At 48.1% G+C, this 18,257-nt stretch overlaps 1 protein-coding gene across 3 annotated transcripts in view; it reads right to left on the reverse strand.

Annotated features, from left to right (window-relative positions):
- Positions 1-18,014, reverse strand: part of LOC144505667 (F-BAR and double SH3 domains protein 2-like) — a 75,941-nt gene extending 57,927 nt beyond the window's left edge. For all 3 annotated transcript variants that reach the window (XR_013499833.1, XM_078231824.1, XM_078231823.1), the window contains exons 1-2: positions 17,316-18,014; positions 17,137-17,234 (exon numbers count right to left, since the gene is read on the reverse strand). Coding sequence is in view for 2 of the 3 variants with exons in the window: in XM_078231824.1 (XP_078087950.1) it covers positions 17,137-17,234; positions 17,316-17,336 (119 nt within the window). In the remaining variant the exon portion in view is untranslated. The remainder of the gene's footprint in view (positions 1-17,136; positions 17,235-17,315) is intronic.
- Positions 18,015-18,257: the final 243 nt, after the last annotated feature.

The following is an 18,257-nucleotide window of genomic DNA, read 5'->3' on the forward strand; positions in this document are numbered from 1 at the left end:
GAGAGTGCTGTATTGTCAGAGGATCAGTACTGAGAGAGTGCTGCACTGTCAGAGGGTCAGTACTGAGAGAGTGCTGCACTGTCAGAGGATCAGTACTGAGAGAGTGCTGTATTGTCAGAGGATCAGTACTGAGAGAGTGCTGTATTGTCAGAGGGTCAGTACTGAGGCAGTGCTGCACTGTCAGGGGGACAGTACTGAGGGAGTGCTGCACTGTCAGAGGATCAGTACTGAGGGAGTGCTGCACTGTCAGAGGATCAGTACTGAGAGAGTGCTGTATTGTCAGAGGATCAGTACTGAGAGTGCTGTATTGTCAGAGGATCAGTACTGAGAGAGTGCTGCACTGTCAGAGGGTCAGTACTGAGAGAGTGCTGCACTGTCAGAGGATCAGTACTGAGAGAGTGCTGTATTGTCAGAGGATCAGTACTGAGAGAGTGCTGTATTGTCAGAGGGTCAGTACTGAGGGAGTGCTGTATTGTCAGAGAATCAGTACTGAGAGTGCTGTATTGTCAGAGGATCAGTACTGAGAGAGTGCTGCACTGTCAGAGGGTCAGTACTGAGAGAGTGCTGCACTGTCAGAGGATCAGTACTGAGAGAGTGCTGTATTGTCAGAGGATCAGTACTGAGAGTGCTGTATTGTCAGAGGATCAGTACTGAGAGAGTGCTGCACTGTCAGAGGGTCAGTACTGAGAGAGTGCTGCACTGTCAGAGGATCAGTACTGAGAGAGTGCTGTATTGTCAGAGGATCAGTACTGAGAGAGTGCTGTATTGTCAGAGGGTCAGTACTGAGGGAGTGCTGTATTGTCAGAGAATCAGTACTGAGAGTGCTGTATTGTCAGAGGATCAGTACTGAGAGAGTGCTGCACTGTCAGAGGGTCAGTACTGAGAGAGTGCTGCACTGTCAGAGGATCAGTACTGAGAGAGTGCTGTATTGTCAGAGGGTCAGTACTGAGGGAGTGCTGTATTGTCAGAGAATCAGTACTGAGAGTGCTGTATTGTCAGAGGATCAGTACTGAGAGAGTGCTGCACTGTCAGAGGGTCAGTACTGAGAGAGTGCTGCACTGTCAGAGGATCAGTACTGAGAGAGTGCTGTATTGTCAGAGGATCAGTACTGAGAGTGCTGTATTGTCAGAGGATCAGTACTGAGAGAGTGCTGCACTGTCAGAGGGTCAGTACTGAGAGAGTGCTGCACTGTCAGAGGATCAGTACTGAGAGAGTGCTGTATTGTCAGAGGATCAGTACTGAGAGAGTGCTGTATTGTCAGAGGGTCAGTACTGAGGGAGTGCTGTATTGTCAGAGAATCAGTACTGAGAGTGCTGTATTGTCAGAGGATCAGTACTGAGAGAGTGCTGCACTGTCAGAGGGTCAGTACTGAGAGAGTGCTGCACTGTCAGAGGATCAGTACTGAGAGAGTGCTGTATTGTCAGAGGATCAGTACTGAGAGAGTGCTGTATTGTCAGAGGGTCAGTACTGAGGGAGTGCTGCACTGTCAGAGTGTCAGTACTGAGGGAGTGCTGCACTGTCAGAGGATCAGTACTGAGGGAGTGCTGCACTGTCAGAGGGTCAGTACTGAGAAAGTGCTGCACTGTCAGAGGGTCAGTACTGAGGGAATGCTGCACTGTCAGAGAGTCTGTACTGAGGGAGTGCTGCACTGTCAGAGAGTCAGTACTGAGGGAATGCTGCACTGTCAGAGAGTCTGTACTGAGGGAGTGCTGCACTGTCAGAGGGTCAGTCCTGAGAGAGTGCTGCATCGTCAGTGGTCTACCATTCAGATGAGACATTGATGCAAGGCTACTTCTCCTCTCTGATTTGGATGTACATTACGCTATGGGACGATTCAAAGAGGAGGGGAGCTTTTCCCTATGTCCTGTGCCCAATATTTACTCCTCAATCTCGATTTCAATGAGAGCGACGCTGGAATTCTCCAATCTTGTACGCCCTGTTACTGCTGCCAGCGAGAACGGAGAATTTGACACTCATCCAAAGCTCCATTCACTGCAGCGGGATTGGAGAATCCCAAGTGGGGGCCAGGTTGAGAATTCCGGCTACTATCCCGTCAACAGTCACATTGCTGTAGATGGGAACTTGCTGGGTACAAATTGGCTGCCAGATTTCTTATGCTAGAATTGACTGTACTTCATTGGCTGTCATGTGACTTGAGATATCCTGAGGTTGCTAAGAACACTTTAGAAATGCAGGGCTGTCTCTCCCTGATATCGAGCAGGTAGCAATCATTTTAATTCCAAAATGCTGTAAACATTCTCTGCTCACAGTGCGGATGATAAAGCAGTGAGATATTGAAACAGTTTTGCACTCCACCCATTATTTTATCGATTAATCTGATTGTTTAACCAATTCCCCAATATGAGATCTGCTTTAGATTCCAGGAAACCAGTCATCAAAATAAAAATCTGTGGTTTTATTGAACACCATGAGAAATAACTGTCAGTAGACTTGTTACCACAGTCAGCTAAACCATGATCTGCTGGTGCAGGATTACTGAGCGATACCATCTTAAACAACACACGAGAAACTATCCACATGGGATTCGGGGCTGGTGTCTCACTGAGCTGGGATTCGGGGCTGGTCTCTCACTGAGCTGGGATTCGGGGCTGGTCTCTCACTGAGCTGGGATTCGGGGCTGGTCTCTCACTGAGCTGGGATTCGGGGCTGGTCTCTCACTGAGCTGGGATTCGGGGCTGGTCTCTCACTGAGCTGGGATTCAGGGCTGGTTTCTCACTGAGCTGTGATTCGGGGCTTGTCTCTCACTGAGCTGGGATTCGGGGCTTGTCTCTCACTGAGCTGGGATTCGGGGCTGGTCTCTCACTGAGCTGGGATTCGGGGCTTGTCTCTCACTGAGCTGGGATTCGGGGCTTGTCTCTCACTGAGCTGGGATTTGGGGCTGGTCACTCACTGAGCTGGGATTCGGGGCTGGTCTCTCACTGAGCTGGGATTCGGGGCTTGTCTCTCACTGAGCTGGGATTCGGGGCTGGTTTCTCACTGAGCTGGGATTCGGGGCTGGTCTCTCACTGAGCTGGGATTCAGGGCTGGTCACTCATTGAGCTGGGATTCGGGGCTGGTTTCTCACTGAGCTGGGATTCGGGGCTGGTCTCTCACTGAGTTGGGATTCAGGGCTGGTCTGTCACTGAGCTGGGATTCGGGGCTGGTCACTCACTGAGCTGGGATTCGGGGCTGGTCTCTCTCTCTCTGAGCTGGGATTCAGGGCTGGTCTCTCTCTCTCTGAGCTGGGATTGGGGGTGTACACAAGGCTGCATCATCCTAACTCACACTGAGTCCTGTTTACCCAGCAATCCTGTGCTCGCTCACCTCCAGTAGCTCCTGATGACTTCAATTTAAAGTTCTTCTGATGATCAGTACTCTGCATGTCCTCGCCCCTCCTATCTCTGTAACCACCTCTATCCCCTACAACCTTCCCTATCTCCATAACCATCTCGAGCCCCTATAACTCTCCCTATCTCTGTAACAATCTCCAGTCCCTATAACCTTGCCTATCTTTAAAACCTCTTCCAGTCCCTATAACCCTCCCTATCTCTGTAACCTCCTCCCTACAACCCTACCTATGTATGTAACCTCCTCCAGACCCAATAACTCTCCCTATCTCTGTAACCACCTCTAGCCCTATAACCCTGCCTTTTTATGTAACCACCTCCAGCCCCTATAACCCTGCCTATCTCTGTAACCTACTCCAGTCCCTATATCCCTCCCTATATCTGTAACATCCTTCAGCCCTTATATCCATCCCTATCTCTGTAACCTCCTCCAGCCTCTATATCTCTCCCTATCTTTGTAACCTCCTTCAGCCCCTATAACTATCCCTATCTCTGTAACAATCTCCAGCCCCTATAACCCTGCCTTTCTCTGTAACCTCCTCCAGTCCCTATAACCCTCCCTATCTCTGTAACCCCTTCCAGCCCCTATAACTCTTTGGGATCTCTATGGCTCCCCTATTTTAATTGCTTCACCGTTGGTCACAGTGCCTTCAGCTACCTCAGCATTAAGCTCTGGAATTCCCTCCATAACCCTCTCCACCTCGGATGCTCCTTAACAGCCACCTCCTTGGCCAAGTGTTTGGTCACCTGTCCGAATATCTCATGTTGCTTTTTGATAGCGTGACTGTGAGACCCCTCGAGACATTTTGTTCTGTTAAAGACGGCTTAAGTTGCTGCTTTAACAAATTGTCAGCGTAACTGTCCTAAAGCACGGAGCTGCAAAGGAAATAAATCTACCGATCGGTAACCTCATTATTATCCCGCAGTGAAATCAATCTGCCGGTATTTGAAAACTTATGTGTACAATTATGTCAATAATATTCTGCTAATATTAGTGTGCACTTACTATTAATGCACAATGTGTACTCACAAACTATTCATACAAACACCAATCTTGTTATTTAAAGAAAACCTACAGTTAAATTAACCTGTGCCTATAATCGTGCTACTTCTAACAGTCATGTCCAAATGCAACTATATGTCCAAACAAAGTCCCAAAAGAAGTGCACATCTGCTCCCCCCACCCCCTTATTTTATTTGAAAGGAGTGTGGAATATATTTCCTGGATGAGTTTAGCTCCAGCAACACTCAGCAAGCTCACCACCGTCCAGGACAAAGCAGCCCACATGATAGGCACCCCATTGACCACCTCCAATATTTACTTCCTTGACCATCCGCTGACACACACTGGCAGCAGTGTGCACTATCTACAAGATACATTGCAGCAACTCAACAGTGCTCCGTAGACAGCACCTTCCCCACCTGCAACCTCAACCACCCAGAGGGCCAGGGCAGCAGAGAGCACAGAGGGCACACCACCAACCTGGCAAGTTCCCCTCCAAGCCACACACCATCCTGATGTGAAACTATATTGCCATTCCCCCAGTGCCAGTCACTGGGTCAAAATTCTGAAATTCCCTTTCTAACAGCACTGTGTGTGTTATCTACACCACATCGACTGCAACGGTTCAAGAAGACAGCTCACCGCCACTTTCTGAGGGGCAATTAGGGGAGGCGACGGCCTAGTCGCATTATCGCTGGACTATTCATCCAGAAACTCAGCTAATGTTCTGGGGACCCGGGTTCGAATCCCATCACGGCAGATGGTGGAATTTGAATTCAGTAAAAATATCTGGAATTAAGAATCTACCGATGACCATGAAATCTTTGTCAATTGTCAGAAAAACCCATCTGGTTTTCGAATGCCCTTTAGGAAAGGGAATCTACCATCCTTACCCAGTATGGCCTTACATGTGACTCCACAGCTATAGCAATGTGGTTGACTCTCAACTGTCCTGAACAAGGGCAACTGGGAATGGGCAATAAATGTTGGCCAGTCAGTGATGCCCACGTCCCACGAATTAATAAATTAATTAGTGATGGATAATAAATGTTGGCCTAGCCAGTGAGGACCCATGAACAGTCAGTTAAACATGTCAGTTTAAATACGTCTGAATATTTCATAAAGTATTCATACATTGGTAATGACCTGATTTAATTGCATGGACAGCCTCTCAAGGACCCCTCCCTTCAGCAGGAAGAGAGAGGGAGACCAACTTCCCAGGTTTAACTTGAAATCCTCTGCCACTTACAATGGGTTCGATTAGACACATATTCTAAAGACAAAGAGGACAGAGGCACAGTGACACAATGGTTATCGCTGCTGCCTCACAGCACTAGGGACCCGAGTCCAATCTCAGCCTTGGATGACTGAATGGAATTTGCACGTTCTCCCCATGATTGCATGGGTTTCCTCTGAGCGTTCCGGTTTCCTCCCACAGTCCAGGTTTGGTGGAATGGCCATGCTAAATTGCCCCATAGTGTCCAAAAAGGCATTAGCAGTGTAAATATGTGGGTTTACAGGAATGCAGCCTGGGTAAGGTGTTCTGTCAGAGAGTCGGTGCAGATTTGAATGGTCTCCTTCTGCACTGTAGGGATTCTATGATTCGATGAAACCTTGGCTGTTTTATTTTAATGAGATCCAGAGATCAAAATATGGGATAACTTATTTTTAATTCAATCCTTGGGGAATGTGGGCAACGCTGGCAAAGTCAGCTTTTGTTGCCCATCCTTCATTGCCTTGAGGGCAGTTACGAGTCAACCACATTGCTGTGGTCTGGAGTCACGTGTAGGCCAGACCAGGTAAGGATGGCAGATTTCCTTCCCTAAAGTACATTAGGGAAGGAAATCTGCAGCGGCACAGTGGCACAGTGGTTAGCATTGCTGCCTCACAGCACCCAGCGACCCGGGTTCGATTCCTGGCTTGGGTCACTGTCTGTGCGGAGTTTGCACATTCTCCCCGTGTCTGCGTGGGTTTCCACCAGGTGCTCCAGTTTCCTCCCACAGCCCGAATGATGTGCTGGTTAGGTGCATTGACCCGAACAGGTGCAGAGTGTGGTGACTAGGGGATTCATTGCAGTGTTAATGTAAGCCTACTTGTGACGCTAATAAATAAACTTTAAACATTAGGGAGCCTAATGGATTTTTAATGACAACTGATGATAGTTTCATGATCACCTTCACTGAGACGAGCTTTCAGTTACAGATTTTATCAATCGAATTTAAACACCACCAGCTGCCGCAGTGGGATTTGAACCTGTGTCCCAAGAACATTTATCATAGAATCATAGAATCCCGACAGTGCAAAAGGAGGCCATTCGGCCCATCGAGTCTGCACCGACCACAATCCCACCCAGACCCTATCCCCATAACCCCACATATTTACCCTAGCAAATCCCCTTGACACTAGGGGTTAATTTAGCATGGCCAATCAACCTAACCCGCACATCTTTGGAGTGTGGGAGGAAACCGGAGCACCCGGAGGAAACCCACACGGACACGGGGAGCACGTGTAAACTCCACACAGACAATGACCCGAGGCCGGAATTGAACCCGGATCTCTGGCGCTGTGAGGCAGCAGTGCTAACCACTGGGCCACCGTGCCGCCCCTATCAACGGGCCTCTGGATTAAAAGTCCAGTGACATTACCACGACAGCACTGTCTCCCCATAAAGCTGGTTCACAAACTCTTAGTTTATTTACAATCTCTTGACTTTTTGCAAAAAGATCGAAATTAAATCAACTGTTGCTAAAATTTAGTTTGGTTACGTCAGAGAAACACAGACTCAACGAGCTCAGCTGAGCTGCATTCTGTCTGGCCCCTGCATTCCTTAATAGAATTCCTACAGTACAGAAGGAGGCCATTCGGCCCATCGTTTCTGCTCACAATTTACCTTGGGCGCATTATTACCTCCATGGATCTGCTCCAGGATTTCACTCTGCTACCAGGTTACCACTGTCTGTCTAATGTTTTCCGTAATGGACCTTTAATGGGGGGGTGGACAGGGACTTCCCAACACATTCTTTAATGATGAGAACACCACACTGGGAGGCTAATGAGAAACGCCAGCAGAGATTTGATGAGGTCATCTCACCGCAGTCGAAAAGAGACAATTGAGTCAGATTGAAAGTTGAGCTGAGTGTCACTGTGAGAATGTGTTCTGACACAGTTAAAGGCTGACTGGCAGTGTCTGTACGGCAGGAGGGGTGGCTTAAACAGAATGATGTTATATCGTACTTCCCGCTGCCTCGGCAAAGCAGCCAACATAACTAAGGACCCTGCGCACCGCGGACATTCTCTCTTCCACCTTCCGTCGGGAAAAAGATACAAAAGTCTGAGGTCACATACCAACCGACTCAAGAACAGCTTGTTCCCTGCTGCTGTCAAACTTTTGAAGGACCTGCATCGTATTAAGTTGATCTTTCTCTCCACCCTAGCTATGACTGTAACACTACATTCTGCATTCTCTCCTTTCCTTCTCTATGAAGGGTATGCTTTGTCTGTATAGCGCACAAGAAACAATACTTTTCACTGCGTGTTAATACATGTGACGATAATAAATCAAATCAAATCAAAGATGCCCAAAAGCAGCCAGTGAAGTACTTTTGCTTTTTACTAAAGGTAGAGTAGATTTATTTTTATTTATGGGACATGGGCGTCGCTGGCTGGCCAGCATTTATTGCCCATCCCTAGTTGCCCTTGGTTCGTTACAACTGAATGGCACACTAGATCATTTCAGGTGGCAGTTGAGAGTCAACCACATTGCTGTGGCTCTGGAGTCACATGTAGGCCAGACCGGGTAAGGACTTCCTTCCCTAAAGGACGTTAGTGAACCAGGTGGATTTTTCCGACAATCGACAATGGCTTCATGGTTATCAGAAAATTCTTAATTCCAGATTTTTTTTATTGAATTCAAATTCTACCCCCCCTGCCTTGGCAGAATTCGAACCCAGGTCCCCAGGACATTAGCTGAGTTTGTGGGTTAATAGTCGAGTGATTGGGCATGTATATATTCACTGGAGTTTACAAAAATGAGAGAGGATTTTATCGAAGTATAAAATCTGTTAAAAATTGTCTCCTACAATTCAGACTTTTTTTTCCTTTGTTACACCCCAAGTTATGTTTAACTGTCTACATCTTGACTCTGTGAATGACCCCTGGGGTTCTGCATCGACTCTGCTGCCCCCACTTTCTAACAGCTCTGCTCAAGAGGTGAATCTCACAACCAAAACGTCATTGTCACAGCTCTCACAACTGGAGTGGAAAGTCACGGTGGCCTCTCTAATAACCGTGTGAGCAACAGAAAGCTCCAACTCAGAAAAAGAACGAGACATTCATTTCAAATGTTGACACCTTTTACCAACTCAGGATTTTCAAGTGGGGCTTTTCTACTGTTTACTGTCAGGCCTATCACTGAGTCGCTATTATTTCCAACCACAGCACAAGTGTTACCCAAGGTAGTGAGGCAGGGCGGGAACAAATAAATAGCTTTCAGGAAATAGACTCTTAACAGGGGGAATTTGATCTCTACTTGAAAAGTCCAAATTTAGAATCATAGAATCCCTACAATGCAGAAGGAAGCCATTCGGCCCATCAAGCCTGCACTGACAACAATCCCAACCATTCCCATGACTCAACGTATTTACCCTGCTAATTCCTCTGACATTAAGGGGCAATTTAGCATGGCCAATCCACCGAACCTGCACATTTTTGGAGAACTTATTGGACAGTCTTTCAAAGAACCAACACAGGCATAACAGGCCAAATAGCCTCCTTTTATTCAATCATAGGAGCTGGCTGTCACTGACAAGACCAGCACTTAATGCCCATCCCTAATTGTCCTTGAGGAGGCGGTGGTGAGCTGCCTTCTTGAAGCACTGCAGTTCATGTGCTGTAGGTACACCCACAGTGCTGTTAGGGAGGGAATTCCAGGATTTTGACCCAGTGACAGTGAAGGAAAGGCAATATATTTCCAAGTCAGGATGGTGAGTGGCTTGGAGGGGAACGTCCAGGTGGTGGTGTTCTGTGATATCTGCTGCCTTTACCCTTCTAGTTGGTAATGGTCACGAGTTTGGAAGAAGCCTTACTGAGTTGCTGCAAAGCGTCTTGTTGATGGTGCAGAGAGTGGATGTTGAAGGAGATGGATGGGATGCAATTCAAGCGTACTGCTTTGTATTGGTGTTGAGTTTCTTGAGTGTTGTTGGAGCTGCACTCATCCAGGCAAGTGAGGAATATTCCATCACGCTCCTGACTTGTGCCTTGTAGATGGTATTATGGGGGGGTGGGTGGGGGTGGGGGGGGGGGGGGGAGGCTGGCTGGGGGGCGGGGGGGTGCGTGGTCAGGAGGTGAGTTACTCGCTGTAGAATTCCCAGACTGGCCTGTTTTTGTAACCACCTTTATATGGCTAGTACAGTTTTGTTTTTGGTAAATGATTACCCCAGGACGTTGATAGTGGGGATTTAGCAAAGGCAATACCATTGAATGTCAAGGGCAGACAATTGGATTCGTTCTTGTTGGAGATGGTCATTGTCTGACACTTGTGTGGCATGAATGTTACTTGCCACTCGCCACCCCAAGTCTGAATGTTGTCCAGGTCTTGCTGAATTTGGACATGGACTGCTTCACTATCTGAGTCATAGAGGTTTACAGCATGGAAGCAGGCCCTTCAGCCCAACTTGTCCATGCTGCCCTTTTTTTTAAAACCACTAAACTAGTCCCAATTGCCCGCATTTGGCCCCTGTCCCTCTACACCCATCTTACCCATGTAACTGCCTGAGGAGTCATGAATGGTGCTGAACATTGTGTAGTAATCAGCGAACATCCCCACTTCTGACCTTATGATGGAAGGAAGGTCATTGATGAAGCAGCTGGAGATGGTTGGGTCTGAACACTCCCCTGAGGAACTCCTGCAGTGATGTCCTGGAGCTGAGATGTTTGGTCTTCAACCACCACAACAACCTCCTTCACGTTAGGTATGACTCCAACCAACGGATGTTTTCCCCCTGATTCCCATTGACTCCAGGTTTGCTAGGGTTCCTTGATGCCACACTCAATCAAATGCGGCCTTGATGTCACTCTCATTTCACCTCTGGAGTTCATATTTTGATGTGGAGATGCCAGCGTTGGACTGGGGTAAGCACAGTAAGAAGTCTCACAACACCAGGTTAAAGTCCAACAGGTTTATTTGGTAGCAAATACCATAAGCTTTCGGAGCACAGCTCCTTCGTCAGATGGAGTGAATATCTGTTCTCCAACAGTGCACAGACACAGAAATCAAGTTACAGAATACATGTAATTGATGAAGACGAACATCTCGCCAAGGCCATCCCCGCACCCCCACTTCTTGCCTTCAAACAACCACGCAACCTCAAACAGACCATTGTCCGCAGCAAACTACCCAGCCTTCAGGAGAACAGTGACCACGACACCACACAACCCTGCCACAGCAACCTCTGCAAGACGTGCCGGATCATCGACACGGATGCCATCATCTCACGTGAGAACACCATCTACCAGGTACACGGTACCTACACTTGCAACTCGGCCAACGTTGTCTAACTGATACGCTGCAGGAAAGGATGTCCAGAGGCATGGTACATTGGGGTAACCATGCAGACACTACGACAACAGATGAATGAACACCGCTCAACAATCACCAGGCAAAACTGTTCTCTTCCTGTGGGGGAGCACTTCAGCAGTCACGGGCATTCAGCCTTGGATCTTCAGGTAAGCATTCTCCAAGGCGGCCTTCACGACACACGACAGTGCAGAGTCGCTGAGCAGAAACTGATAGCCAAGTTCCGCACACATGAGGACGGCCTAAACCGGGATGTTGGATTTATGTCACATTATCAGTAACCCCCACAGCTTGCCTCCTGGACTTGTAGAATCTCACTAGCTGTTCTGTCTGGAGACAATACACATCTCTTTAACCTGTGTTGAATGCTCCCTCCACCCACATTATCTGTACCTTTAAGACCTGGCTGGCTGTAGAGATTTGCATTCTAATTAGTATTCTGTAACTTGATTTCTGTGTCTGTGCACTGTTGGAGAACAGATATTCACTCCATCTGACGAACGAGCTGTGTCCGAAAGCTTATGGTATTTGCTACCAAATAAACCTGTTGGACTTTAACCTGGTGTTGTGAGACTTCTTCCTGTTCATATTTTGTCCATGTTTGAACCTAGGCTGTAATGAGGTCAGGAGCTGAGTGACCCTGGCGGAAACCAAACCGAGCGTCACTGAGCAGGTTGTTTCTGAGTCAGTGCTGTTTGATACCGCTGTGCCGTTTGATAGCACCGTGCTGTCTGATTGCACTGTGCTGTCTGATTGCACTGTGCTGTTTGAAAGCACTGTGCTGTTTGATAGCACTGTGCCGTTTGATAGCACCGTGCTGTCTGATTGCACTGTGCTGTTTGATAGCACTGTGCTGTTTGATTGCACTGTGCTGTTTGATTGCACTGTGCTGTTTGATTGCACTGTGCTGTTTGATTGCACTGTGCTGTTTGATTGCACTGTGCTGTCTGATTGCACTGTGCTGTTTGATTGCACTGTGCTGTTTGATTGCACTGTGCTGTCTGATTGCACTGTGCTGTTTGATTGCACTGTGCTGTTTGATAGCACTGTGCTGTTTGATTGCACTGTGCTGTTTGATTGCACTGTGCTGTTTGATTGCACTGTGCTGTTTGATTGCACTGTGCTGTTTGATTGCACTGTGCTGTTTGATTGCACTGTGCTGTCTGATTGCACTGTGCTGTTTGATTGCACTGTGCTGTTTGATAGCACTGTGCTGTTTGATTGCACTGTGCTGTTTGATAGCACTGTGCTGTTTGATTGCACTGTGCTGTTTGATTGCACTGTGCTGTCTGATTGCACTGTGCTGTTTGATTGCACTGTGCTGTTTGATAGCACTGTGCTGTTTGATTGCACTGTGCTGTTTGATAGCACTGTGCTGTTTGATTGCACTGTGCTGTTTGATAGCACTGTGCTGTTTGATTGCGCTGCGCTGTTTGATTGCACCGTGCTGTTTGATAGCACTGTGCTGTTTGATTCCACTGTGCTGTTTGTTTGATAGCACTGTGCTGTTTGATTGCACTGTGCTGTCTGATTGCACTGTGCTGTTTGATTCCACTGTGCTGTTTGTTTGATAGCACTGTGCTGTTTGATTGCACTGTGCTGTCTGATAGCACTGTTGATGACACCTTCTTTCACTTTGCTGATGACCAAGAGTAGACAACACTTCAGTGTTGCTGTTCAATTTTCGCTCATGCCCCCCTGACCTGACCCTTCCCCGGGAATGCAGATACTTATTGGTGTTCCGCCCCTTGAGCTCCTATTCCCACTTTCCTGGGGTTAGTGAGGTTCGCACCTCAAATCGAGTAACAACCCAAGGGATTACACCCAGCAGACGTCCTGGGTGGATGAGCATTGAGCAACAGTGTTCTGACACCATGTTCTCTGTCTGAAAAGTGAGACTCAATCTCTCTCAGCTGTCATTGATGCATCATGTCCAAATTCCCTTCTACTTACAGTAATACCACAGTCACAACAGGAGTGAACAGTCTAATTCACTTCAATAGAGATATTTAGAGACATAGACTGGAGCAGGACTCTCTCTCAACTGCAAACAATGAAGAGCGTCACCGAGCCTCGAGTCTCTGAATAACACAAGAAATCAGAGCAGAAGTAGCCCACCTCGAGTTTGTTCCACCATTCAATAATATCATCATAGCTGATCTACTGCAGGTCTCCCAAACAGCACTGTGGGTGTACCTACACCATATGGATTGCAGCAGTTGAAGAAAGCAGCTCACCACCACCTTCTCAAGGGCAGTAACGGATGAGCAATAATTGCTGGCCTAGCCAGTGAGGCCCACATCTCACAAAGTAAGTAAAAAGAAACTTCACTTTGCAGTCCGATCCCATCTCCCGAGCTTTCCTGAATGTCTAAAAATCGATCAATTTCTGTCTTTAATATACTCAACAATTGAACAACCACAGCTGTCTGTGATAGAAACATCAAGATTCACAAACCTGAATAAAGACATCTCTCCTTATCTCTGCCCTAAATTGTCATCCCCTTATCCTGAGACTTGCATATTGCTGAAAAAAGAGGTATTTTTGTCAAAGCTTATTTTTCTCGCAAATTGCCCTGATACCATAGAGTTCCCAGTAAGAAGGCTCACAACACCAGGTTAAAGTCCAACAGGTTTATTTGGTAGCAAAAGCCACTAGCTTTCGGAGCGCTGCCCCTTCGTCAGGTGAGGGATGAGTCTCACCTGACGAAGGGGCAGCGCTCCGAAAGCTGGTGGCTTTTGCTACCAAATAAACCTGTTGGACTTTAACCTGGTGTTGTGAGACTTCTTACTGTGTTTACCCCAGTCCAACGCCGGCAACTCCACATCATGACTACCATAGAATTCCTACAGTGCAGAAAGAGGCCATTTGGCCCATTGAGTCTGCACTGACTCTTTGAAATAGCATCCCACCAAGACCCTCCCCTCCTATCCCTGTAACCCCACGTATTTACCATGGCCAATCCACCTAACCTGCACATCTTTGGACATTAAGGGGCAATTCAGCATGGCCAATCCAATGGCAAAAGGCAATGGCCTAGTGATATTATCGCTGTTAATCTTGAAACTCCACTAATGTTCTGTGGACCTGGGTTCGGATCCTGCCACAGCAGATGGAGAATTTGAATTCAGGGAAAAAAATCTGGAATTAAGAATCTGCTGACGACCATGAAACCATTGTTGATTGTCGTAAAACCCATCTGGTTCATTAATGTCCTTTAGGGAAGGGAATCTGCCGCCCTTACCTGGTCTGGACTACATGTGACTCCAGAATCACAGCAATGTGGTTGACTCTCAACTGACTTGCCTCCAAGTACAACTAGGGATGGGCAATAAATGCTGGCCAGCCAGTGACGCCCATGTCCCACAAATGAATAAGAAAAACCTAACCTACACATCTTTGGACTCTGGGAGGAAATCGGAGCAACTGGAGGAAACCCACGCAAACATGGGGAGAACGTGCAAACTCCACACAGGCAGATACCCAAGGTTGGAATTGAACCCGGGTCACTGGCGCTGTGAAGCAGCAGTGCTAACCACTGTGCCACCGTACGTGTAAGACAGATACATTCGACAGAAATATCTCCTTTTTTTCAGCAATATTCACGTTTTATACTCTCAAACGATGGTTTGAATCTTGAGACTGTGCCCTCTAATTCTACACTCTCGAACAATCTCCCAATTTCTGTCCCGTCAATTCTCCTGAACTTCAGGGAAAGTAAACTCATCGTGTTTTCCATGTTTGTTTAACATACTCTCGACACCTCACCAACATGCTACTTTTCATTCAGTTCCCGTCCACCAGAATTTCACAAAACTTACTGCAATGGACAATGGAGGCCAACACCCTCCGGGATTGGCCTGGAGTCTCCAAGAATTGGACCATGCTGTGTGTAACCCTGGAGAAATATCATCAGGATATTAAAGAAGATGTTTTTTAAATTTTCTTTGAACATTTCTCTTTACCAGGTATAGAGATAATGCAATGGGGGAGCGGGGAGGCTGTTTGGTTGACTGTTAAACATCATCCAATTCAATTATGAGTCTTTTTACTTTTCAGTTGGAGTAGAAAAGCAGCGTGTCACAAGGAGGGTGTGTTGGCCGACTATTAGCTGGAATGTGGGGGAAAGTCATGAGTTGAAACCTCCAGGAGTACATTTAATCACAGTTGGCAACCGGAGCCCACCTTGCTCTGTATCACAGGTCCCTTGGATGACCATCTCTGCAGGAACTAGGGATCCCACAGTCCAAAGATGTGCGGGTTAGGTTGATTGGCCGTGCTAAATTGACCCTAGTGTCAGGGGGATTAGCAGGGTAAATATGTGCGGTAACGGGAATAGGGCCTGGGTGGGGTTGTGGTTGGTGCAGACTCAATGGGTTGAATAGCCTCATTCTGCACTGTAGGGATTCTATGATTCTATAATCGCTGTAATACTGCTCCTAGTAACTCAGGTGAGCAATCCTTAAGGGCCTTAACTTTTCACATTTTCTTCCAATGTTTTTATTTATCAAATATTTTAAAACTCAGAGATTAAAGGGAACAAAAGGGTTGTTTGTCAGTGAGAGGTCATGTGATGACCCCTCACCGCTTACCCTGGGATCAAACATCATTAATTCTCACCACCTCATTTTATCTCTTTTCCATCTGCGAGCTTTTCCTGTTACAAACTTCCATCTCACCTCCAGCCCCGACTTCCCATCGCTCGTTCCTCACCCATCTCCATTGAGTCTCCATTCTCCGACATCCTGATTTCAAAACCTCCATCTTCAAACCTCCCCTCTGGATTCTCTCTCTCTCTCTCTCTCTCTCCCCGCTCCTCCCTTTCCCAATTCCTGTAAGGACCCCTGTACAATCCACCATTGGGGACCATGTCTTCTACCTTGCCCCATCACTCTGGTTCCATCCATAACCTGCACTAATCGCCGAAACTGTTCTTAAAGCCCATCTCTCTCCCTGCAACATTGGAATGAGAATCATAGAAATCATAGAATCATAGAAACCCTACAGTGCAGAAGGAGGCCATTCGGCCCATCGAGTCTGCACCGACCACAATCCCACCCAGGCCCTACCCCCACATACTTTACCCGCTAATCCCTCCCACCTACGCATCCCAGGACTCTAAGGGGCATTTTTTTAACCTGGCCAATCAACCTAACCCGCACATCTTTGGACTGTGGGAGGAAACCGGAGCACCCGGAGGAAACCCACGCAGACACGAGGAGAATGTGCAAACTCCACACAGACAGTGACCCGAGCATCGAACCCGGGACCCTGGAGCTGTGAAGCAGCAGTGCTAACCACTGTGCTACCGTGCCGCCCAATAGAGAATAGATGGTGTGAGCAGGGAGGATGTGAAAGTGAGGGAGGGAATGGGGGGAAGGAGAGAGAGAAAGAGAGGAACAAAGAGAGGAAGAATGAGAGAGAGAGAGAAAGAAAGAGAGAATGAGAGAGAGGGCACGAAAGAGAGAGTAAGAGAGAAAGAATGAGATAGAGGGAGAGAGAAAGAGAGAGAAATAGATAGAAAGAAGGAGGAAGAGAAAGAGAAAAATAAAAAAGGAAGAGGAAGAAAAAGGGAGAAACAAGAAGAGAGAGAGAAAGAAAAAGAGAGAGAGAAAATAAGTGTTGGGGAAGAATGAGGAGGGATGGAGTGACAGGGAGTAATGGGGAAAGGTGAGGAGGATGCAGGTGAGAGGTAGGGAAGAGTATTAGCAGCCCATTCTGACCCAGAGTGCGGGATAGGGGAGAGTGTGAGATGGGGAGAGTGTGGGATGGGGAGAGTGTGGGATGGGGAGAGTGTGGGATGGGGAGAGTGTGGGATGGGGAGAGTATAGAATGGGGAGGGTGTGAGACGGGGAGAGTGTGGGATGGGGAGAGTGTGGGATGGGGAGAGTGTGGGATAAGGAGAGTGTGGGATGGGGAGGGTGTGGGATGGGGAGAGTGTGGGATGGGGAGAGTGTGGGATGGGGAGAGTGTGGGATAAGGAGAGTGTGGGATGGGGGGAGTGTGAGATGGGGAGAGTGTGGGATGGGGAGAGTGTGAGACGGGGAGAGTGTGGGATGGGGAGAGTGTGGGATGGGGAGAGTGTGGGATGGGGAGGGTGTGGGATGGGGAGAGTGTGGGATGGGCAGAGTGTGGGATGGGCAGAGTACCCACTGTGACCCAGTGTGGAGTAAATCCAGTGTGTAAATCCAGGCAATGTGCATGGACAGTACCTGATGTCCTCCAGCAGCTCAGCTTCCTGCTGCTGTTTGTTCTGTACTTTACACAGCTGCTCCGAGAAACTGGTCTTCACCTCCTGGCTCACTCGACCCTGGGGGCAGAAAGAGAGATGATTAATCCGGCTCCGCTGCTTCTGCTCTGTCCCTGGGCTCCGGCTCCGACTCTGGCTCACCTTCCTGGGGGGAGGTTGCATGGTGGAGCTCCTCTGCCCTCTCTGTGGTACTGCCTGTCAGTGTGTGTGTCCCTGGACTCCTCTCTATGTCTCTGCCTCACTCCATCTCTCTCTCTCTGCCTCTTTCTCTCTCACTCTCTCTTTATTCCTGTTTCTCTGTCCCTGGACTGCGATCTCTTTCTCACTCCATCGTTCCCTCTCTCACTCTCTGTCTTTCCCTCTCTCTGTGCGTCTCTCTCTCTCTCTTTCTCTCTCTCTCTGTCTCTCTGTCTTTCTCTCTCCCTCTATCTCTGTCTCACTCTCTCTCTGTGTGTGCTGGTTTCTCTGTCCCTGGACTCTGCTCTCTGTCTCTCTCTCTCTGTCTGTCTGTCTCGCTCTGTCTGTCTCTCTGTCTCACTTTATCTCTATCTCTCTGTATCTCTCTCTCTCTCTCTCTCTCTGTGTCTCTATCAATCTTTCTCTTTCTCTGTCTCTCACTCTCTCTCACTCTATCTGTCTCTCTCTCTCCCCCTCACTCTCTGTCTGTATCTCTGTCTCTGTCTCTCTATCTCTGTCTCTCACACAGTATCTCTCTCTCTATCTCACCCTGTCTCTCGTTGGCTCTGTCTCTCTCTCTGTATGTCTCACACACACTCTCTCTCTGTCTCTGTCTCTCTCTGTCTCTCTCTCTCTATCTCTCTGTGCTGTTTTTTCTGTCTCTGGGGCTCCGCATTTACCGGGAACCTCCTACCACGGAAGCGACTCCTTTAAAGGGCTGGCCCGCAACGCCAGGAGGAGGGACTGGGGCCGAAGAACCAAACCCAGAGAGGCACCGACAGACTGGAAGCACTGAGAGACAGAGCCTGGCTGGAAGCTGGGGAGAGGGGGGCGGAGAGGGGGAGAGTGAGGGGGGGGGGGGTTGAGAGGGGGAGGGGGGAGAGAGGGGGGGAAGAGAGGGGGAGA

Source organism: Mustelus asterias, chromosome 16 (genome assembly GCF_964213995.1).
Source record: "Mustelus asterias chromosome 16, sMusAst1.hap1.1, whole genome shotgun sequence".
Taxonomy (NCBI): Eukaryota; Metazoa; Chordata; class Chondrichthyes; order Carcharhiniformes; family Triakidae; genus Mustelus; species Mustelus asterias.